Source organism: Sander lucioperca, chromosome 5 (genome assembly GCF_008315115.2).
Source record: "Sander lucioperca isolate FBNREF2018 chromosome 5, SLUC_FBN_1.2, whole genome shotgun sequence".
NCBI lineage: Eukaryota > Metazoa > Chordata > Actinopteri > Perciformes > Percidae > Sander > Sander lucioperca.
In genome coordinates, this window is record NC_050177.1 from 19,695,924 (window position 1) to 19,721,244 (window position 25,321).

At 40.5% G+C, this 25,321-nt stretch overlaps 1 protein-coding gene across 12 annotated transcripts in view; it reads right to left on the bottom strand.

The window, feature by feature from the left end:
- tenm4 (teneurin transmembrane protein 4) overlaps nt 1–25,321 on the bottom strand; it is a 196,252-nt gene that overhangs the window by 102,032 nt on the left and 68,899 nt on the right. For 4 of the 12 annotated variants that reach the window (XM_036001170.1, XM_036001169.1, XM_036001171.1 and 1 more), the window contains exons 4-8: nt 20,094–20,315; nt 3,695–3,935; nt 1,912–1,986; nt 1,570–1,668; nt 391–626 (exon numbers count right to left, since the gene is read on the bottom strand). In XM_036001170.1, the coding sequence (XP_035857063.1) occupies nt 391–626; nt 1,570–1,668; nt 1,912–1,986; nt 3,695–3,935; nt 20,094–20,315 (873 nt within the window). The remainder of the gene's footprint in view (nt 1–390; nt 627–1,569; nt 1,669–1,911; nt 1,987–3,694; nt 3,936–20,093; nt 20,316–25,321) is intronic. The other 8 variants (XM_036001174.1, XM_036001172.1, XM_036001178.1 and 5 more) reach the window with 5 other exon arrangements.

Consider the following 25,321-nt stretch of genomic DNA (forward strand, 5'->3'; position numbering starts at 1 on the left):
AGTGGTCTGGGAATCGAAGAAATCAAATGGGATGAATATTCTTTCATGTGTGATTGCTGATGTCTTTTTAATTCACTCCCTATCTGACCTATTCACATGAGCAAGAAACTGGATTGCCCATCTCTGCAGACTCAGTCAACCCAATCTATGAATGATAATGTTATTTCGGACGAGGTGTGCGCAGGCGAGGAATCAATCTATGAGTCCCTATATAACTATGCTCATATGAGGCGCAGAGTGCAGATTCAACACTATTAAAAGGGATGATAGAGGGAACACAACAGAGCATGGACTCATCCTGTGTCTGCAGTTAAGTGAAGGGTGGTGCTGGGGGGCGGGTAGGTAGAGGCGCTCGCCCCCGGTGTGTAGAAAGCACCCGAGGTGACTCACCGATGAAGTAGGCCAACAGGAAGAGCAGTGTTACTGAGATGAGGATGGCACTGAGAGCAGCACATTTCCAGTTGCAGTGCTTGTAGGGTTTCTTCAGGCTGAAGGCGGGTCGAGAGAAGGTGTTTCGAGGCAGAGGGCGTGGGGGGGGCGAGTACACCGTGCTGGATGTCAAAGGATATCCTGGTGATGTCGTGCAATACATTGGTGATGTTCCACCTGGTTTGAACAGGAAGTGTCTGGAAAAAAAAATATGATTTTTTTTTTAAATTCTTAACAGAAAACACTTATTTCTCAGGGATATCTATCATCATAAAAGTGTAGGTTACTGTCTATCCGAGTGCAGTCCCTTCCACTGGTAGGTAATTTCCAAGCACATTTAATACTGTAAGCATAGTCACGCTCCTGTTAGATTAGTAAGAATACTAAAGCATACTGGCTTTTGCTCTGTGGAAACTGTGAATCAATATTAAATCTAATTTACAGGACTTGTGACCGCAGCTGGCTCTTGTTTACGTATTCATGCCAGCGTGGCGAAAAGTAATTCCCAGTAACTATGTCAAGGCTGTCCACAGGAGAGATGCACTATATAACGTTGCAGCAGAGAGTGGAGCACATTTATTCTCCCTTGAAGAACATGGCTGGCTATGTCGGAAAACATGTGCAGAGCTGCATGTCCAAGAGCCGTATGATGGGCCCATCAGAGAGTCAGTGGCAACGGCGCTGTTGTCAAGGCCGTTTTACTGACAAGTTTACCAGAAGCTCCTGAGCGACAGTGACATGTGCGTGATTGAATATCACATTACGATGTATGTGGTGGAAAGTCACTGCGACCATATTTTTGATTTATAAATATCAGGACAAATCTCTGACATGTCCTATTCTCGCAATAGGGGACAACATGGGCATTTGTGTTTCGTAAAGCGGTCATGCTTAACATTAATCAAAAGCAATACAACCCAACAATGTGACTAAGTGCAAATTGTTAGTTGTATCAAACAGGGAAGGGACAAGTACAGCAAGGATTCTAGCACTGCAGGAGACAGACTGAAGTGTATGTCAACATTTCAAAATAGAGGATGTTTGATGGGGAAAAAAAATAGAGCAGGCATCACTATTGTTTTCATGGCAAAGCAGATTCTGACAGTAGGGTGAGAGCCAGATAGCAAACATGCAACATACCCGTCGTTGTACGAGGCATCGTGGCGGGCTGATGCCAGAATGTCCATCTCAATGAGGTTGTCCTGTAAAGTCTCTAGGAATGTCTGCTTTGCTATGTTTCTACATACAGGTGGAAAGATGGATATGAAGCTAGTGTGAGATGTGCGTGCAAGAAACATAAATGCCAATACAGTATGTGATCACCAAGCAACATCAACAACAACAACAACTGACAAATGGGGATCAAGACGGACAGCGTGGGACAAAGAAACCAAGGCCCTTATGGAACTATTTCTACGAACTGAAGGTGTGAGACAAATAACATCTACCTCTCTGGTTCCCCTCATTTGGGCACTGCCATACCTTGTTTTGTACGAGCCCTGCCCTTCTCTGCAAGCGTCTTGCTCTTCTCTGATAAACATTAGAGTATTCTGGCTCCTTTAAGGTTGTGATTGGAAGAAAACAATGCATCACTTACAAATGAGAACCTTAAGGTTTCTAACACTTATTTCAGACAAAACACCTTTTTTTTAAACGTCTTAACGGCATTTTTAATTACAAATCAATGTGTTTCTAAAGTTGCATAGTTTTCAAACTGGATAGTTTGAAAGATGAGAGCTCTGTTCCATAAGGAAATACTGCAGCAATGCAATGGAGGAATGAACTGTCCACATGCAATGGGCAGGCTGAACACGTTCAGTGGTACAAGAGAAAGGCCTTGTTTTTGAAGAACGCAACTTTTAATAAAGAGGGAGGGATGCTTGGCAGAATATCTAAAGAAAATGTTGAGACTGGATAGAACCATCCAACTGCTGGCATCTCTCCAGTGGCGGAGCAGGATAAGACCTACAAGTGCAGAATTTATCAGGGCCATTACATTTCACAAAGGCGACGAGAGAGGGCCATTGTAATACTATTAACCAAGTAAAGATGACATGAAATATTTCCGCGCCCATGTGGATTTTACTAATGGTTTCAAATTCATTATTGGAACTTTTGGCGGTTGATCTTTTTTTTTTCAAGGCAATAAGTCATAAAGACTACATATGTGGTTTGAGCGGCACTCGTGCCTGCTGCAGACGTACTCTCCTCACCATCTGTTTCCTGCTCCACAGGGAATACCTGTGCAGGATTAACTTGGGAGCGGGATGACATGTAATCATTCATTATACCACTAACTGCCCTTCTACCAGCTAAAATTGATGCTCATTTTCCTGTTGACTGAAGCGTCTCACAAAAACAAAAGGAAGAGACAGTGGTTCTGTTCATGGCTGGTGTTTAGCCATGCCAAATTAGCTATTAGCTATTCTCCTGTCAACAACAGTTTCATTTATGGCAACGTGTTTACTATATACAATATGGACAACAGTGTGGTCTAAGTTTTTCATTGGCTTGCTTTGAACAAATTCTTAAAATCAAATCACCTAAAAATCTATAACGCCTTCCTCAAAATGGCTACACAATGGCTTTTATTTCAATTTGCTCAGCAGGCTGGCTGATCATACAGAGAAGTTAGGGTTTATTCGAGGAGTTTTTCTAACGTTGTAATCTTAGCAGAATAATGTGATCATTATGAGTGTTGAGATAAGATGCCTTGCTATTCTTGATTTCATACCGCCTCGCAATAAGACCAGCCAAAGAAATGCAACAGATATTCCCTTTGTTACAATAACACTTGACATATCTACAGTACTTCACACAAGGGCCTCCTATTGAGAAATGTGCTAGAGAACTGAGTACTGATTAATATGAAATAAATAAAACTCAGGGCTGAAGTGGAGGAGCTATGAAGCCTGCTCACGGGAGCCTGGATGTAATTTTGCAAGAACTGTTTCATATCCAACATGATCATAATTACCCTGCTGTTTAAACTCAATAGCTGCCATTGTTAAGATTGCTAAAATTGGACGAAGACCCAAAAGCAGCACTTTTCTCTTGTTTGCCACAAAATCCTGTTCATCACAAATGTAAGCCTTTGCCCCCTAGCAGGATCTTTTCCATGTTATTGCTTTGCTCCTTGTTAGCACTGTGGCAATTTAATATGGAGCAGACAGCATGAAAAGCTGTGTTCAATGGCAGCAGCTCAGGCATAGGGTGGCCAACATCTCTATACATACGGTAGTCAGGGAGACAAGTTGCCCAGTACCTGGTTTCCAGGGGGATGTTGCTGTTGAGTAGCCAGTTGTCCTGTGTGTCGTGGCCACTGGCCGGACCCTCAGGAGGAACAGAGCTGTCTGTGGGCGCGGGACTTGGGTTACTCCGCGGTGTGTAGTTGCCCCTGTTCAAGGAGTTAATGGAGGCCGCATGGTGCTGATGATTGGGCGAGTGGGAGTGGGAGAGCGGTAGAGGAGGCGTCCGCAGCCGTGAATGGTTTTGAAAGGCTCCGTCTGAAAGCAAAAGAAGAAAGAAATAAAACATGTTAGAGGAATTAAAAAGAAATAGAGGAGAAAAGGTCCGGAGTGCTCTGAATTTCAAACAAATAATGAAGGTGCTATTTGGAAGGCAACACAAAAGTAAAAAAAAAAAAAAAAGTTCCAAGGCACTCTTCTGGCAAAAAGTTAAAAAGCCTTTATTTAGAGGGTTATTTCATGTTGAAATTGTGAGAGTACATGTTAAAATAGAGCTGAGTAACAACCCACGCATAGCAGCACAAACAGCCTTCTTCAGGGTGTAGCCCTCAGCTCGTGCTGTGTGTGTGTGTGTGTGTGTGTGTGTGTGTGTGTGTGTATATGAATTATTTGCCATAGTTTCACCAACAGCACATAAATTAACACCTAAACTAAAGCCTAATTTCACTGAAGAGCTGCAAAGCCCTTACACGAACCCCTTTTAAATAAAGTCCCACTTCTGCTCATTATTTCTCCAAACTGGTCTCTATCAAAGTGTGCCTTCTGCCTCCCACAGAGACCTGTGAAAGTTTACTCAGACCGGACACTGGCTCCTGTGTAAACAGACAAACTTTTTTTTTTTTTTATTACATTTATTTGGGCAGGGAAGGATGTTTGAGCATGCGTTGTCTTTTTTTTTTTTTTAATAAACAATAGCCTGTTTCCCCCTGTTTTGTGTAAAATGTTTTACCACCACTGCAGCTCAACTGAAGCAAATCTAAGTTTTGAAACCAACAAGTAACACCATTAGCTACTTGTTTTGCTAACAATCTGCATTTATGCAATGCATGTCATTATCACATTTGCAGTGGTCCATCCTTATTAGAAGTGATTAACGTGGTCAGATACTGTTCCAGAGCTGTTAGCAACTTTGGTTTGGTTTCTTTTTTTAGATCTTTTACCAGCTCAGTTGTCACTTTACATCAGAGGATTTGGAACTATTAGCTATGAAGTATATAGAAACAGATTGTAACTAGTGGTCCTATATGCACTATGATACTGTGATACTCTCCTGCCCTCAAGATAGAAGACCAATGTCCTTGTGCCCTCTGTATCCGTTTATTTCCACATCTGTTAAGCCATTCATCAATCAATGAACTCCTGGCTTTACACACAATGAAAGAGTGGCTTTTCTTTATAGCAGCAAGCCTCCTTTATTTCACAGATATCCCCAACACTAAATTGCCAATTTACAGCAGAGAGTGTGCAATTTAGACACACAGAAGGCTTATTTTGTATAATCAGCGCCTTTATTAAAGCGATATCTACTGCCGCCAGTCAGCTTAGTGTCATTTCAGATTTTTTTATGGGTCAGGAACATGGAGCTTCTCTATCAACATGTGTCAGGCAAGGCAGATTGATAAACAAATTGTTGAGGTGCAAAACTGGCTGTACTGAGAAAGGTAGCATTAAGCTTCAGTGCCTGAGGCATTTTAGGAAAGTGGAAAGAGAGCCCATTGTGTTCTCAGGTAACTAGGTGCTAACGAAATGGCTCAGCATGGAAAAACAAGACCAAAATGTAGTGTGCTGCATTTACTCCTCGAGCACATGTTACCATATATTCCTGACTACGCTGAAGTTAGCTTTTTAAATTCACAGCGTCCAATCCGGCAGTTTAAGGAAAGCATAGTCTCGCATAGCCAGACCTCCACAGCACTGCGGAGGAGATTCTGACTAGTCCACACAGCATTCTGGGATGGGAGAAAAACGTGCTCTGTTTATTGGCATTTCTTTAAACCAATCACAATCGTGTTGGGCGGTGCTAAGCGCTGGACAGAGCAACGGTGCCGCTGCAAAATAGCCTCGGGAAGGAACTTGTTTTGGCGAAACATGTAGGGAGGTGAGCTCTGGAATTAAAATGGCTGTCAAGTGTGTGATGAGAATTTTACTCAAAAATAAAAAAAATGAATATGATTTGATTGTCGGTTCTAGCTCGGAGGATGTTTCCCGACTCGACCGGAGTTTGGAATGCCAACACAAAAAAGCGGAAGGTGAAGGACATCCGGCCGAAAATGAAGGACATCTAGCGGCACCGGAACTATCCCGTGAATGAAACGTTGTTGATATAGATTAAGGAAAGCTTAACTTACATTGCTAAACGACTGATCCTCCATTTTTTTGAGCTTCTTACTGTTGTGAAAGTGTGTTAGACACATTTTTGAAAGCGTTGTTCTATTTGTGAAAATGCAATTAAGGGAGACCACCCTGATTTTTTTCAAATGTAGACCACATTGGACCAGGTCCAGATTGAAAACCACTATACCTAGACTTGTCAAATCAGGACTACATTATTCCAGAGAGGCGCAAGATTCTATAAAGTGCTCATATTACGCTCATTTTCAGTTCATAATTGTATTTAGAGGTTACATCAGAATAGGTTTACATGGTTTAATTTTCAAAAAACACAATATTTGTGTTGTACTGCACATTGCTGCAGCTCCTCTTTTCACCCTGTGCGTTGAGCTCTCTGTTTTAGCTACAGAGTGAGGCATCGCACTTCTGTTCCATCTTTGTTGGGAGTCGCACATGCACATTAGCTAGGTAAGGACTACTAGCCAGTCAGAAGCAGAGCATGAGGGCGTGCCACGCTAGCAGCTAGGCGAGCATTATAACGTGTGTTACAAAGTGACGCACATTCGTCACGGAAGTAAAGCCTGGACTACAACAGAGCTGTTTGGAGCAGTTTGTGAACAGTGTTTTCTGTTGGAGATGGTAAGTCCCTTTGGGGTGGACTTTGGGCTTTTTCACTTTGTAAACCTATAACGTGCACAAAAAAGATATATAACACAATAAAGGAAAGGGAAAAAGCCAAAAAGCATAATATGAGCACTTTAAAACAGTTTCAGACTTGTGAAAGCTGTATTTTCTTTATGAAAATGCAATAAAGGGAGATTTCACTGGTCTTGATGTGGGGAAAAAACAGTGAAATCAATTTTTTTGCCTTTTACACAAAAAGGAATAAAGCTTTCACAAATCTGACAGTGGGTTTCAGACAGCTTTAAGGCTTTACCTAAAACACACGTTTATAACAGTAAGAGGTGCAAACAATGGAGGATCAGTCGCTCAGAAATTTAAAAAAAGGAGAGAACACAAATTTTGACTTTTAGGCTTTATTTTGAACCTGGCTCACATGTTTTATAGGATGAACCACTGACAGAAATAGCTTTTATTTCTTTTTCATTTTGGAGAGAGTGCTATATCATGCCTGTGTCGCACTGACAGATGGTTCCATGCTGAGCACACTTTTGCACAATGCTGCCCTGGTAATTAGCTGAGCCGCTGTGCGAGAGGCACACCACAGTCCTGATGAACAATAGACTGATGTGAAGTAAAACCACATCGTTGTTGATGACCTCCCTCCTGCTCAGTAATGTACCTGATCCCTAAAGCCATTAATAAGGTTATGCTAATTCGATACAGGGACAGCACAGACAGACATACACAGAGAAATTTATCACAAGGACAAATGCATCACCGCTCTGGAATGCATTTACTGCTCGGTAAACAAATACTTTACTTCCCATGACCATCTAGCAAATGTGTGGCAACAATTGATTTATTTTTCAAACATTTGGTAACACCATTCTTGCAATATATACACATACATATATATATATATATATATATATATATATATATATATATATATATATATACATATACATACATACATACATATATATGTGTGTGTGTGTGTGTGTGTGTGTCTATATATATATATATATATATATGTGTATGTATATATACACATACACACACACACACACACACACACACATACATATATACATATATATACACACATATATGGTGGACTGGTAGCTGGAGAGGTGCCAATTCACCTCCTGGGCACTGCCAAGGTGCTCTTGAGCAAGGCACCGAACCCCCAACTGCTCGGGGGGCCTTTCCATGGGCAGCCCCCTTACTCTGACATCTCTCCATTAGTGCATGTATAGGTACTGGTACTGAGCATGTGTGTATAATTCAGACCATGTGTGTAATAACAACAGAGTGAAAACATTGTAATTTCCCCTTGTGGGATTAATAAAGTATACATTATTATTATTATTATTATTATTATTATTATTATTATTATTATTATTATATATATTGTTTTAAACTGTAAGCTTTACAAAAAGTAGTATTTATTGCAAGTCTGTTGCGTGGGCTATCAATATACTGTTAAGTGTTTCTGTTATTTTGTCCACTCCCTGCCTCGTAAAGCACCACAACTGGAACTAGTTGTTTATATATTTCATTTGAGAATGTATCAAATAATTTGTATTCATTCTAAATTCAACTAGATTATTAAACTGGATGTATCAGCAAGATGACATATTGAAAACGTATGAAAAGTCAAACTTGTAGACTCCTCTGGTTATTTTAGCATGTAAATGAATTGCTTTGCAGGCTGAGGTAACATAACGGTCTATAAATATTAGATTACAATCCAATCCACATTTAAATAAAGTTTTCAAATGTGCCTGGATTGAGTCAAGTTTTAATACAGTTCTGCTATTTGCTGTAAGTTTGTATATTTACTTGTATTAGTTATTTTTGAAATGAAAATAAAAGAGTACAGATGCTTTATAATTTTTCAGTAACCATGCACTATTGTGAAGTACTAAGCTAATTTTACACATGCAGTGCTTTCAGAATGCTACAGTCTACACAGAAGTGTTGCTGCTGTAAACTGGCCTACTTATTTGCATATAAGCCATCACCATTACAATGCATTGTAGAACATGTTCTACAGAAAAAGAACTGAAAAAGCACCGCATCGTGGTTTAAATTCACTACTTGACTGTATGCATGTTTCCCCTTGTCCCACCAACAACCCCGTAACAGCCAGGTAAGTAGTCATGGTGATTCTTGTGGAGATGAACAGTAAGACGAGAAGCGAGACAGTTAATAAGAGACAAAGCGCAGAGCAACACAACCCCCACAGATGTGTTGATTCAGCAACAATTATTCACTACTATCCAAAGGACAGACAAAATAAATGGTTTTCTATTGACCTGCTTTGCACAACGAAATTGGCAAGAAAGGGAGATTCATTTGTTATCGGAGAGACAGAGAAGGAGGACTTTGCTACAATAGCCAAACTTTCACATGGCATTCAAAACAGAAGCCAAAAGATATCCATTCAGTCAGAGAATGTGGGTTTTTCATTTTTCTTCCTAATAGATGTATGCACTGGTTAAGGCCTCCTGACACTATTCTAGACAAGTAATTAAGGCAAATCCACTTCATTAGCCAGACACCTCCACCCCCCACCATGAGAGATAACACCAATGTCTGTCTAATGGTAAGGCGGTATAAGGTCTGGGAGACAACTGTCCCACTTGTGAGGTATCAAACAAGGTGTTCACGAAAACAGAACATGACAGGATGTTTCAAACAAACAAAAATGGATTGAGGAACACGCTCCTTTCTTTTGGTTGAGGAGTTAGAATAGAAGTAATTGTTAACTTTGACATTTTCTGAGCATGTTCACTGTTTGCTCATTGACTACTTAACTTACCTAAATTTAAAAAGATCTGGCACGTGTACCCCATGATAGGGAATTACTGTGCGTGTTTTGATGCAGATCCCGAACCAGACATTTCAAAATATGGTTAGAGCATGGAGTACCGATGGATGTATCGCGTTATATCCAAAGGTGATGCAAATCAACAAAGCCCATCAAATAAATAATTCAAAATGTCATAAATCTGATAATTAGTCTGATTCATCCATGGGATGGCCATACATCTCTTACTGGTACAGGCGTGTAGTACTCTACTGTACTTGGCCAATTCAGCTATTTCAATCAAAATGTAGAATGAACAGCCATGAATGCTTAAGAATGTTTAAACTTTTATATGAGGAGTACATTTTCTTGTGTCAGTGATTTCAGTGAACGCCAACTGTCTGAGTTACACAACTAGCATGAGTTAGTTAGAAGACAACCCTGTTTCTGGGAATACATTTTTGCACTATAGCATTTTAACATTGACTTGTCAGTAATGATGCCACTTTACCACTGAGAAGTACTCCTGCAGATGTCATCCTCCACATCAGCTGTCCTGCCTGACTAAAATCAGCAACAGTAGTCATGGAAACAAGCAGTAAATCTATATGTAAAGGACCAGCCTTTATTTTACTGTATTTTATTGGATACTTAGCTACCAGATGGTAGCTGTTGTACAGTACGTATGCAGCACTTAAGTTGTAAGGAGCAATCAATGTAAGCTATGTCAAATGTCAAATTGATTAAGTCCCGTCCGTTGACTGTGTGGCTTACTTGTGTTCGATTTAGAGCCCGCTTGAAACACTATAATGATCATCATTTCATTGGCCAGTTACCGTGCCACTTGCACATGTTATTGCACGTCAGCGCACGGGTCCACTATGTGACAAACCCTATGGAGCGTACCACGTGTGTGCATATTTCGACAGAGTGACAGTGTAAGTGAAGAAATTGATAGAGACAACAAAACCTAACGAATCACAGAAGCGAAAGAAAAGTTGTGTCCTGTCCTCTTTATTTCTATATTTTATACTGTACAACCAGTAAACCATGTCCTGTTCTCTTTTTTTTATTGTTTTTATACTGTAGGAGCAGTGAAACGTGTTCTGTAGACATGGTCGTTATTTATTTATTCATGTTGGACCAGTCCAATATGACTTTCAGTTGAAATAAACCTTGTGTTGTAAGAAAACTTGCTTTATTTGTTATGAATCTATTTTGATTCGTTTTCCCATAAGTTTTGTAATTTTACATATGTTAACTAATATCTAAATTAATATCTATATCACAATATTCATAATCGATATTGCCATATTGTCAATATCGTGCAACCCTACCCACAAGACAACCAGCAGCACACAACTACTAACTAGCTACAGCCTCCGAGCCTGAAGTGTAGCGCTGACGCTGTCATGCACGCAACGCGCGACTTCACAAGGGGGAGGGGCTGGAGGCCGCTGGTCTTTGCGCGCTGTAAAAAATACACCGTTGATTGGAAAAAAATGTTATTCGGATTTTATCTACCTGGGCGGGGCGCCCAAGTAGAACCTACGTATGGGAAACACTACACAGAAACCATTTAAAGCTTTGGAACTGCTATTACGTATATGAATGCCATGATTATCTCACATTTTACTTATCGTTTGACTAGCTTTGCTCAGGCTGACAAATCCACAAGGAAACCACTTGAAATTCTGCATAAATGTACTCTAAAAGTTCTTGATCAGAAACCCAACCGTTATCACAGCTGTCACATGTTAAATAGACACACTTTTTAGTTGGGAAAATCTAAACTAAATAGAGTAACCTTTGTCTAGTTTATAAGATCTTACACAACACTGCTCCGCCACTCCTGAAAACATTTGTTGTTCAGAGAGCACTCTCTCAGGTTACCAGAGGTACCACAAGAGGGGACTGTATCATTCCCACTCGAAGAAGTGCTTTCGGTCAGTCAGTGTTCTCTGTAACAGCATCTAAAGACATTGAAATATGTTGCCAATACAGATAAGAGAAGTAAATATATGCACATTATGGCCCAGACCCACAGAGCTGACGGCCAAACGTCGGCAGAAAAGGCAGTTAGACTGATCAGTCTCCCCAAATTGGTGAAAAAAGTGCCTCGGAACACACCAAAGCGACGAGACGTAATACGTCTCCATAACAGCAGGCGGCACTAATCTGTATTGTCGCCCAAAAATGAAAACCGGCAAACTGATTGGACGAACGCATCACGTGGGTCTGGTTTCTCTGTTCAGAAAACGGTCTCATATTTTACTAAAATAGTTCACCGAAACGTGTTTCTGAAAACATTTTAAGAGAGAAATAGGACATGCAGTTGCTGAATCTGTCTTCATTTCAGATCGACAAAGGTCAGTTTAAAAGATTTTCGTCAGATTTTGGGTTCCGGGTTAGCACTCTACCAATCAGATGGGTCATCTGAGTCCAACTGCCGGCAGTGCCCGCCCCGCCGATTATACATGTCAAATCGGCCAAAATGAAGGACGATGGCCCCTCAGACGGACGACGGCACGGAACACACCGAACAGACTCGAGTCACCGACCTCGCCAGACTGTCCAACGGCCGATTATCGGCTCTGTGTGTCCGGGCCTTTAACCTGCTGCCTGCCTGCAGATTGCTTGTTGTATGATGATGTGTTGTGTTTGTTACTTGTTGTTGTGTGTTGTTTTTTTTATGTTGGTCTGTGTATGTTGATTTTATGTATTGGCTGTATTGCCATTTTATTGTATTTTTTTTTTTTTTTTAGGTTGCCATTTTCTAGCTGGCCAGGGACAACAGATGAACATTAGCCTGCTGAGCTAAATCTGGCTCATTCACAGTTGCTTTGCTGTTGATTAATGAGCATTGTCCCTGTTAAATAAATAAATACAATTAAAAAAAATTCAGTGGCTTCATTTTTGCCATATTTGGTTACATATGGAGGAACGCTGGGTTCCGACTTAATTTGCCACTCTGTGCAGTGTCCAGGGAGAAGGTCTATTTCTGAACGAGGACAGTGGATAACACCAATGGTCAAACCTGATGAAATAAAATGATATGACATGACATGCCACAGACAGTCAATGCACTGAGGTGTGAGCCAGTCGATACAGAATTAATCAAAAGCTATCCAGCGCCCAGATAAATCATTAAATCTTGCTCACTGCTACAAACCCTATGGCTAATCACAGTAGCAAAATTTCCAGTTGAGTAGCATTTGTCTATAAAAATACAAATAGAATTTGTCATGAAGGCAGTGAAGCTGCACCGTCTCCTGGCTCCCTGAAGCTGCCTCTCTCTGCTGGCCCTTCTGTTTCCTACACCATTAGAAAAGTTTGAAGGGAAGAGCCATGCGGGAATACTAGCTGTCTTTCCTGGACGCATTTGAGAGGTAACAGGTACCACAAACAACACAAGGTGGGTAGAACGTTAAGCTCTTGACTGGCTCTTAGAGTGGGAGCTATGGGAATAAGGGGGCCTTCTGAATCCGAATATAAGCTCACCTTCACCACTAACTGGAGGAGAAAAAACCTGCTATTGTACAGAACATCCAGGCACTACCTTTCACCGACAACACCAAATGAGGTATGAAACTAAAATAACTAGTTTATTTCGATATATTCTATGCACATGTGGAGTTAAATCAGGGAACCCCCAGGATTCTTCAAGTTCATTTTAAGACTTTTTAAGACCTTTTTAATACCACCTAGAATGAAATTGAATGCCAACTTCACGGCCATATAATGGAAAAACAGTGTGGATTTTAAGGCTGGAGAAAAGAAGTAGTTACCGAGTAACATTACCTGAATTTAATAAAACATTTTTGTGAAGTGTGTTTGTACTCACATACATTACATAACATTAAACATGCTCTAAGTGATGTTGGGTGACGTCACTTCTTGTTGACGTTCGAAGTACTGTCAAACAAAACGGAGGCTAGCTCGCCCCTCCCTCCTCCTCATCCCATCCCCTCCTCCTCCCTTCCGCACACTAACCTCCCAACCCCCAAATCCTTCTTGTCGGTTATTGGCTGGAACGCTGGAAGACTGTTGTACAGTTAGTTTTTGTTGCCGTTTGTGGAGCCTGGGCTCTCTACAGAGAGCGTGTTTTTTTTACAGTGTGTTCAGGGGACAGGCAGCTCGCAGATAGTGAGGAGATGTTTGCTGTATGTGACAAAAAATGTTGTAGCCTAAAAAATGCGTTACATCATGCAGACCTGCCAACCTTGAAAAACTTTTTTGAGTAGCAACTTATTGTCGAAGTTCCATTTCATGAACACGGCGGCACGCACGTGGAAAAAAATGTGCCATTACCGCTGTCTTTGATGTATTCTTCACCTGGTCCTAGGACGTAGTCATTAGTCATAGCCCAGGTTACTTATGATCTCTATAATAACCTTACCCTCCTAATGTTCCCACAGTAGCCTACAGTCTTACAATAGTCTCCAAAATACTGTAATACTTTTAAAGTATGTCCCAAAATACTAGGCCTATAGTAGCCTATTTCTATAAAATTACTATAATATTGTTCCAAAATTGGCCTACTATACAATTCCTATAATTTTTTACCGTGATGGCTAGGCTACAATGAAAAAGTCACGTTTAACAAACAAACACGAACAATAACAGGGTACCCCCAGGATCCTCCAACTTAAATTCAAGGCTTTTTAAGACCTTTTTAATACCATTTCAAATGAAATTCAACTTCTTACCCATTCCAACAGAAGTATGAGGGGAAAATGTCAAATCTGTATACATTTTAAACCCTAGAAAATAATGATGTACAAGTAGGCTACTTGAATTAAATAAAACATTTAAATTATCAGTCATATTTAATACAATGTATTGGATCATAATATAATCCAATAAAATAAGATATTACACTGCATAATAAGCACTTCTACTTTTGGTACTTAAGTATATTTTGATAATACTTTTGTACTATTACTAAGATGAATACTATTACTAAGGAAGATGTTGAATGCAGGACTTGTAACTGACAAGTAATTTGTAACTCTACAACACTGTTTTTTTCTACTTTTGCTGCAATACATGATGTGAGTAAGTCTTCCACCTCTGTAAATCACCAACAACAGTCGTGCATGAATACCTGCAGCAGTGTTTACCCTGAAAACACACAGCTCAGTTCAGCGTTTACTTGCAGCTCAGCTACAGTAGCAGATAACTGTTAACGTTACCTGCTGGTCACATCGTCTCTAAACAGTCCGCTCACAATGAAGTCCTGCACGGATCAACAGATGTTAGAGTCCAGCGGCTGCTCGCTCTGTTTGTTATAAGACGCACACCGAGCAGATTAATGCGGATTATTATCTTTGCAGATAATAAGCCGTTAACCTGTTAGTTTGAGCTTTGTCTGAAGGCACTGAGCGGCCAGCCAGGTTCCGACAGACACCGACACATTCCGCACTTCCTCTGCTCAGTTTAACCGCTATCCCCCCGGTACCGGTCAGAGAGGCGTGTTTACTTTGTGTCTCGGTCTGCGTATACTACGCAAAATGCGTACAGGTCGGCAGGTTGAGCACCTTTAATAAAGTATTTGTCGCATGTGGAGTAGAGGATGGATACCCGAATGAGGGGCCGGGTTCGGATAGATATTTAGAAATGATGTTCAGGTTCGGGTAGGGCTCGGTCACATCAGGCATTGAACATTTTAAATTTAAATTTAATTTAAAAAAGCTTATTATGTAGGTGCGCGCCTGTGTTAACGTGCCCTTGTTGCCCCGTGTCATCTGTTGACATTTCCGAATGCCTTCCTACAGTTGCTTAATAAAAGCGGGCTTTCCACACAAACAAACGTGCACGTGTCATTAGTATGAGAAAAAAAATGAGATTTTAACTGTGTCAGGCTCGGGTCGGGCTCGGACATAAATATCTTAATGCCTGTCGGGCTCGGGCCGGGTTCGGTTACTGCTCTGTCGGACGCGGGCCGGGCTCGGACAGAAAAACACGGCCAGATCCGCACTCCAATGTGGAGCTCTTATATGCTATGAAACTAAAATTACAAAATAAAATAAATTTAAATGTTACCCACACAAAATATTTATTTATGACGTTAAAGTATTCATTTAATCCTACAAAAGGACAAGAAAAAACCTGTAAAGACCTTTGTAAACGAAATGTAATACTTTTAAGGCCTTATTTTTTGAATAAGTAAACAGAAATATAAAATAGCACAATGACACAAAAAGAAAACAATTAAAAGAAACATTTTCAAACTGAGGTTTACTGCTGTTTGCAACCTAATCCATTAGGACTAGTCCTGGCATATGCTTCTGTCTCCCTTTCTGAGATCAAATGGATTTTCTGTCAATCTTTGGGCTGCCTTTGCAGGAACAAGACAAGTGGTTATGTGGGCTCTGTTCTGTATGTCACTCTGCTGCATATCCATCAAGAGGTTCAAGATTTTGTTAGAGGGCACAGATGGTTGGCAATTATCATGGAATGAAAGCAATGCATCTCAATTTATGTCAATGAAAAGAAGATATGTAGGTATGCAAAATGCATTATCCATGGTCCCTGTGCACTGATGAACAGCAAGTTGAATGGCAGTGGACAAATTGTCTGTTGGCTCCAGTTCATTGATAACTCAACATCAACATCGAAAGAAAGCGATCCCTTTTGATACGTCAACTCAGAACTGAAATCTCACATATTGTGAAAAACAGGGGCATGGCATGCAGGGTGCCATGTGCTACTCATTAAATTATTATTCAGCCTCAGATAGTTCATTCCTCATGGTGCCTGTTGGATAAATTACTTTCTGGAGCGACCTCTTTTAACCACATCTCCCCCAACCTTGCGGACACAGGGGGGATGATTAAGCAGTTGCAATGAAGACTTATTTGAATCCACACACAACAACGTCCCCGAGCCTTCCACCCGGCTCAGCATTCCTGCTTGGTCAGCTGTGAGGTGGTGGTGTGCTGGCCCTTTCACCAGGGAGCGCGGCTGCGCTGAAAGCCGACACTGGTCGACCCCATGCTGTTTTGCATTAAGAAATGCTAATACGGGGGAGGTTGCAGTGTCTCAGATCTTGCAGCTCAGCATGGCAGCGGGCTCCCACTGGCAGTCTCCCCAGGAAGAAGCCCCTCAGAGAAAGCTGAAGGCCACAGTGAAACACATGCTTCACAAAAAGGACTGCAGGCTTCAGCGAGCGGCCTCGTCAGCCTCACAGAAACTCTGGCTTACTGTTCTTCCAAATGGAAACAAGATCCTGAAAAACATAAATAAACACTGCAGCCTTGGAGGGTACTAATGTGAATAATGATATGCTGCTGAGCACATTTACTTGTTCAAAATCCAGCATAACATTTTAAGTCCTGTATGTGGGCTCAAAGATGACCCTGAGCAAATGTAATCTGAAGAGATAAAAAGCCACCTGTATTTTCCAGTGCAACAGATACACGGTGAGCCAATTATTTTAGGCATACACGTTTTCTGTGGTTGTTTACTGACAGTAAAAAAAAAAGTAAATATTTTCTGCACCGTGTCAACTCTGAATTTGAATATTTCTTCAATAACTGACCTGCATGTCAAAGAGATTTGAGTTGCTATTCTGGCTCTTTTTTTTTTTTTTTAACCAAGGTGGCTTGAAAATTTTCTTTTTTTTGCTCATGTAATTCTCACTGAAAACCTGAGATGCATACTTAATTTCAGATTACACTGCATTTGGCAACATGACGCCTTTTTTCCAATTCCTACCTCTGCATGAAACAGAACACATTAGAATACATTTTCCATAAATTTGATTAGGCAATTCAGGAAATGTGTGATCTTTGTTGTAATCACATTGGCTATGCAGTGTAGCCCCTGTTCTGTATGCCAAATCTACAACACAGCATCATCTGGCTCACTGTGGTTTTGCCACCTTGAGAAAATGAGGTTCATGTTGCTGAAGGGAACAAGTTTTAGTGAAGTCCTTCAATTCACTGAAATGGGGAAACCAGCCTGGGTTAAGGTAATAAGTTATATATATTATTTTCCACATTAGCTGTGGGGATGGAAATATGTTACATAGAGAGCCATCACTCTTCCCTTTGTGAAAATCAACACACAAACTAACCAAAGCAAACACTAAAAATACAAGACAATAGCGAACTTAAATCAGGGTTAACCATGCAAACTGTTTAAGTCCCTTTTTCATCAAATTCAAGCGGCGGATTCAAAGAACAGCCAATGGGAGCACATTGTGTTGTGTTCAAAATACATCTAAACCCAAAATGCAAGACAAGCAGATTTGAATAAACAAAACCTGCAAGCTTATAAAGTATTTGGATGTGATGTGGAAAATGTGCAAGAAGGCATGGAGCAAGCTTATTAGGTGATTTAAATGAACAAACCGTGGTGGCTCTCCTCTGTTCTTTATCTGATTGTAATTGGCTCCTTAGTGTCAGAGATAGTCTAGAACTAATGAATGAAGAACCTCATTGCAGAATCTCAAAGTAAAACTTGTTTTTTCTTTCTTTGTTTAACTGCAGCAAGGTGAAAGGTCTTCAGAATGGACAAGAGCATCACTAGCAAGACTACTCATTTCATGTTGCTGAGATATAAAAGTGGGAAAAGACTAGGGGTGGGAATCACCAGAGGCCTCACGATACGATATCATCACGAAACTGATGTCACAATACGATATTATTGTGATTTTAAACATATTGCAATATTCTGGGATATATTGCAATTTATTACCTTTTTTCCAACTTCAAATGTTTCCCAATTTCAAATTATGTCCCCAAAAGGAAACTTTGTCAACATCTGTTTTATCTAAAAATATACGTTTCTCAGTTTGTTCATCTCACTTCAATTTTATTGCTGCAAAATGGGATTGTCAAGCAGACAGACTGACCAACACATATATAATAATAGATCGATACTTGGCGTCTGTGTATCGATACAGTATTGCCACAGAAAATAGATTTTTTTCCCCCACCCCTAGAAAAGACACACAGAAACATGCTGTAATTTGGAACTTAAAAAGGAATCTCACAAAGCCTTTGGATGACTAAGGTTGCAACTAGAGCTGAGGACATTCCTGCTCCTACCCCTTTCTGACAGCCCGAGGCCAAGCTAAATGCTGCACCTATGCAAATCAGAGTCATTGTTATGAGACAAATCTGCCGCAGTAAAGGCCATTCCCCCACCCATGTCCCCTTAAGCACAGTCATGTTACTGCTGGTGACCAGCGTGTAGCTACTGTGGAATTAGGAGAGGGGAGATTTGCGATGGGATTAATAACTTGTTCTCCGGCCTTTCTGAGCAGGCAGCTTGGGCACTTTGGAGTTTGATGTAATTCAACCCTTTGGGTAGTTAACTTGGAAGCTCGATCAATTATTTAGAGCGTTTTATTTTTTTGTTTTGTGTTTGCCGTGCCAGTGGGAGAAGCAAGTAGCTGTTGTATTTGAAAGGCATCAACATTCCAATATCAAAAAAGACCCTGTTCAGCATGCAAAGTGATGACTTATGGGAGATACGCGGCATAAATCGCTGAATTTCAATGACAACATTTTATATTTTCATGTAAATGGATCATAAACAGGAATATATAACCTGCTACACTTCCATTTTGCGACCGTAATAAATCCGGTTTCCTAAGGTAACCTTGAGGAAACACTTGAAATGTTCTTATGTCCATCCATTTTTCATATGCCATGCAGTGAGTGTTTGTGGTGTTATGGAATGAGTGAGAATTAAGGCCTTCCAAGTCAGTATTTAATCCACAATATGCCTATAAATATATAGCAATGGATTATACAGCAACAAACCAATAATATTATAGCAACTCAACAAAACAATGTCACCCCATATACCAACCAAACTATATTCTCTGCCACACACAATTCATTAGTGTGCAGTTACATGCCAATCTCCATGTGTGTGTTCTTGTGTAACACACTTTAACTGCTGCTTAGTAAATGTACTGTATATGTTTTACAGTCACTGATTCTTTCTCAACGGTCAACACCATGTTTGCAGTTTGCACGCAAATGTCATTCTGTCAGTCTGAATGAGTGTTAAGTCAACAGCAGGAGACACTGAGTGTTTCAAGAGGAACGAGTAGCTGCCATTTATTAATGAGAAACCACATAGGGGATTTTCAAACCTAATCTAACTCAAGATATCAAAATATAAAAAAACACTGTCTTCAATGGGTCTAACACTGTTTTATGACTTCAAAGGAGCCAGTCCTTGCAGTGATATATGATGATTAAACATGGACTTGCACCTGGTATGATGTAACTGTCTTTATTTCTTGCTTACTTCCTATCTGAGGATGCATGCAGGGCTGCCGTTTCTGAAAATCATATAGTAGAATTGTAGATGGTTACTCCCACCAGCACGCATTGAAACTGAGGAGAAATATCGGTGACAAAAATCTCCTACTGAACTAAAACCGTCCATCTCTTTGAGTGATGCTCTGAACTTTGCAGACCTAGCTTCAGAGAGTTCTGTGCATTTCCTGAGGCTAGCTATCGACTCAAAGTTTCAACTCTCTCTCTCATGGTGCTCAGAAAAGAAAAAAAAATGGGACATATTCTTGCCCAGAGCCATCTGCATGACCTATAACACAACATGTCCAGGAGCAAGGGAAGGCTAACCTCCAGAAAGCAACAGTAGTTTGAAAACCAACTCACCATCAGCAGTTGCAGTGCCAGGAGCAAACAGGTTCCCTGAGCCAGTTTTAACTAAGAATGAATTGGGGCCAAACTCATCCTCAGAGTCAGAGTCCTGGGCTGGCTGAGCCGCACAGTTACCTAGCAACCCTCCCTGGCTCTCATTGGATGCAATGAAAGGGGGAGGGTATGGGAGCTGCTCAACAGGGGAGGAGGAGGCGGATGAACAATGCAGCGGAGGACCTGTGGACCACAAACAGAGACAACACATGGGGGGGGGGGGGGGGAATGAAACACACCCAAACACAGGCAGCATCACATAGGAGCAAAACACACACACACACACACACACACACACACACACACACACACACACACACACACACACACACACACACACACACCCGCAAGACTTAACTCTGACACTTCAAAAACAAACAGGGAAACATCTGCTTTTGTCTCCGCCACCTCCCCCCAGCTGGGGAGAACAATGCAAACAACTAAAATTACTTTGAGATAGAATCGAAAAGGCAAATGCTTAGCTCTGGTTTAGAGAAATAAAAACAACAAAACACCTGTTGGGGATGTTCAATGCAAAAAAGTAGAACACTTTCAGGTTAGAATGTGCAAACCTTCAAAAAAGATAGAACAGAGAAGGAAAAAGCAGAGCTTTTTTTGATAAGGGCGTATGCATACATTAAAGTATATCCTATAGCCTAAGTCAGAAACATCAACTGAAATACAACAAGATTCCACTCAGTTTAAAAACTCTTTTAAAAATAACACCGTTTTACAAAGCTGCCTTTCAACAAACTACAAAAACTACACTAGCAGATTTAAATTTGTGTGCTGTGCAGAAGGAACATGAATACTATGTTTCCACATATGTCGGGGTTGTTAATGCCCCCTCCTGTGGAAACACATATAAGACCTGCCAGCCAAGAAATGAATCCAACCTGAACCAATCCTTCCTATTTCTTCTGTACTCTGTGTCCATCTCAGCTTTCCTACTTGTCAGTAATTTAAAATACAGCAGGGATCAGACTGGATCTGGAATATTTATAGACCCTTGTTATATACCAATACGCAACCCTAATTCTTACATAGGAATACCATACCATTTCTTCTTTTCAGGCTTATTGGCTCCAATCCCCATGCTGTCATGGAATGTTAAATCTCCACAGAGCTCCTATTAATGTGTGATTAACTTTGATGCAGCTCTGCGCCACGCTGAAAATGGAATACTTAAAGAACACGACTGCAGCGCACAAAGTCATCAGTTTGGTGCTCTCCCCATCTTCCCATCAGTCCGTCAGTCTTGATGTTGAAATTCCTGCTGACTGGATTGCCATCCATCAGGAGAAATAAATTTCCTCTCACTCTGTAATGATCCCTGAAGAGCATTAAAATACAACTCACTGACTTGCATCTAATTAGGAAACAATTAGTAATATTAACAAATCAGCCACCGCCCTACACAAGCAGCAAATGTCCACTGCCCCAGAGAGTCACTTCACACCACACACTTCATTTCTCTCTCAATCCTCTAATGCTGGTGCAGGTAATGGCTGCAGAGGCCCAGTGGCCATGCTATAGGTTAATGACCGTGACACTGTTGTGCTTATATATGTAGCAATAGCAATGTGCAACCGGTAAAGGAAGCTGTTAAAAAGAGCATCATTAGAGTCATTCCCAGAATCCCTCAGATACATCTAAGACAACACATTTAGGGCCCTATTTTAACTATCTAAGCGCACGGCGTGAAGCGCATGGCGCAGGTGCGTTTAGGGCGTGTCGAATTATCACTTTTGCTAGTACAAAAGGGTTGTACTTAGTGTCTTCATTAATTCATCGGTGTGTTTTGGGTGTAACATGCAATAAACCAATCAGAGTGTCATCTCCCATTCCCTTTAAAAGCCAGACGCGTTTGGACCTCGGAGCATTGCTATTATGATGGTGGATTTACCCCGTAATATTTTTATGTGTAATCTTTTGCATGTTTGTGTGCTGCTGCGCGTCCCTGTGTGTGTGTAACAAGGATAGTGTGCGTCTGCTGTGCTCGAGCCTAGGCGCATGCTAATGGGCTGTTAAAATAACAATGAAATGCTGCACTATTGACTTTAGACCAGGTTTTTGTCGGTCAATGGCTCGATCAATTCCCGCTGCCTCAAGATAGCAATACGCTATCACCTGAGTCACCTGAACACACCTCCCTGTAAGACCAGCACGCCCATGGGCGCACAGATGGGCGCAGGTGCATTTGCTATTTAAACGAAGTGGGCGCTGGACGGTCTTAAAATAGCAAAGACACTTGCGTCAACACAACAGAGTACCACTCAATTGAGCAAGTATCTGCTAGAGATGCTCCAATACCATTTTTCCTTCCCCATAGGGTTAGGGTTATATTGGTTATATAGCGTATCGGCCGATACGAAGTACCGATTCAATACCAGTGTGTTAAATATAAATATAACAGCTGTATATTACTAACCCTGTATGGATGTGATGTGATTGCTATCATTCTTATACGACCTGGCTCAGGTTAAACCATTTGTAAAACACGAAAAAGAAATATAGAGAATGAATGCCATAGAACTTTCTTTTATTATCCAGTTTGACAGTCAGTCATAACGGGAAAATGACTTAAATTAATTACTTTAAAGTAGTTTTTTGTTGCTAAATTATGTGATGGTAGAAGTTATGGTATCGGTATCAGCACAACTCAAGTATCCGCCGCTATGAAGCACCAGAGGCAAGACTGAAATATTTGACACGAAAGATATAAATGAGCTGCACCAGGTCTTGGACTGGATATTACAGCATTTACTTCAAAGAGAACAGTCGTCAGTGAGACAAGAAAAGATTAAAGTCCTCTAAAAATGGTCAAAGTCATAGCCTAAATGAGGTCAAGGTAGTCCTGCTCGGCAGCCATTAGTCTTGAGCACAGAGGTTTTACTGTCTCACCGTGTTTAATTAATGCTGGCTTGTGCACTTCATGCCCGAGCCACACGCACCTAAAGTCACAGGCGAGAAGCCCCAGCTTGAGATGGCCAGAGACGTTTCCCTGGCTGACAGAGTTGATTGCCTTTGCCTTCACTCACTATATCACAGCCGCAAAAGGGGAGCTTTACTTAGGAGCCCCTGGACCATGCTGCTTTACTACCTGACAGCTCCAGGAAGTGACAATGACTGCCTGGTCTGGCCTGACTGCTAACACAGACCACCACCCACTGCTTTAATGCTCCTAATCAACTCATTAGCAGCTCAATTAAAGGAATGAACAAATAAATTGGTGACTGTGAAAGGGTAACCGCTAATGATAATGTAGTGTTCAGTGCAACACCTTTACCCAAGAGAAACTGCTGAATTTGTGTCTTGTAATACATTTCGGAATATAACTGATGTTTCAAAGGAATCTACTAAAGGTGTAACAATGTAATCCAACAGAGATTGTATATTAACTCTATAACTAAAGATTCAATGACAACTTGCATTCTGAACACTATTGAATTAGAGTCACTTTGATAAGATTAATTTCAAAATGACTTGTCAAATAACAATAATTTCAAACTTTTATCATAGTTCCACATTATCAAGTTGTAAAACATAAGAAAAGTGGTTCAGGCAGCAATAATTCAAGAGATGTAAACCTTACATCAAAGCCAGAGTTTAAAGAATGACGAGGGGGAAAACGCTAACAGTATGTGGTACTGGTAAGAGAAACACAAGCTCAACAGCAGCAGAAGCACGCGAATGTGGGCGGACAGCCAGGCATCCATATTTTTGCAACCTTTCAACTTCCATGAAATAGGTGCTCTACATTGTGCTTAAAACTATGAGAGGACACATGGCATTTTGACTCGCAAACATTGGCTGTTGCAGAGAAGCAGCGTGAGATCATTTGGTTGCAGGTCATTTCTCCTGATATGGCACCACCCTGATATTATAACGAGACAGTGGCTGCAATGCAGAGTAAATATAATGACCTAAAGTGGTGGACAATATGATAAATATATATTTCCATAATCTTCTATATTTATTTTATATCATGTAGCAATATATATTGTGACATATTATATTTTCTGGAAACACAATTTAGAGATAATTTAAAGATTATTTTTTGGGCTTTTCCGCCTTTAACATGACAGGACAGCTGGGCGAGAAAGGGGAGAGAGAGAGGGGGAAGACATGCAGGAAATCATCACAGGTCGGATTCAAACCCTGGACCTCTGCGTCGAGGCATAAACCTCTCAGTGTATGTGCGCCTGCTCTACCCACTGAACCAACCCGGCCACAATTTAGAGATAATTTAGAGGTAATATAACCAGATGGGAATGTCTTGTTTCAGCTAACGTGTGAAAAAATACTGAATATAAATATAATTATGAAGCAGTCCTGTTAATTGATTTACTGCAACAGTATAATAAAACTACAGATATTGAAGGGATAGCTACCGTTGTAGTTTTGAAAGAACAAAGCAAAGAAAAACTATACTGGTTTACAAAGTTCTCATGTCTCACATTATATATTGTATAGCCTGAAGCTGTGTCAGTGACGCTTCCCAAAGCACCAAGAATCAGTTTCTGGGAGAGGCTACATTGTTAAAGAGGTCGTAGTATTGGATATTGGTAAACCATCAGCCAATCGAAGCATGAATATAAAACATGTTTTGCCTTCAAAATCAATGTCCAAGCACATTGTCATTGAAAGTTTGTATCTACAGTATGTCTTTGCACACCTTTAACGTCACTGTCACTTTAGTAGTAATCATACAGCTTCGTAAGAAAATTAGGGGTGCAATTAACAGTTATTTATACTATGGATTAGGGCTGAACGATTAATCGTTTTCAAATCGTGATTTGAAAGAATGCGATTAGCTAATTGAGAAGACCGCGATTAATCGAATGTGCAATATTTAGTTGAATGTTTGGTGTAACGTTTGGTTTAATATTTTGTATTCCTCTTTATTATTAGATTTACTGTTTTTCATAAGTTAAATGCTGGAATAATGTTACATATCACAGATTGTTTACAGAAATGTCCTATTTTCAGTGGATTTTTCCTTTATATTTTATAACTTTATTTAATATGATGGTAGAAGGTGCCATATGTAGATGCTGCTGTTGTACTGACGCAGATCAGAGATTTCATTTTTTATTGGAATTGTTTTTTTATTATTATTAAAACTTTAGCTTTTGTGATAAATGTTCTGTTTGACTGTTAAATGTTTTCTAAAGGAAAAACACTTA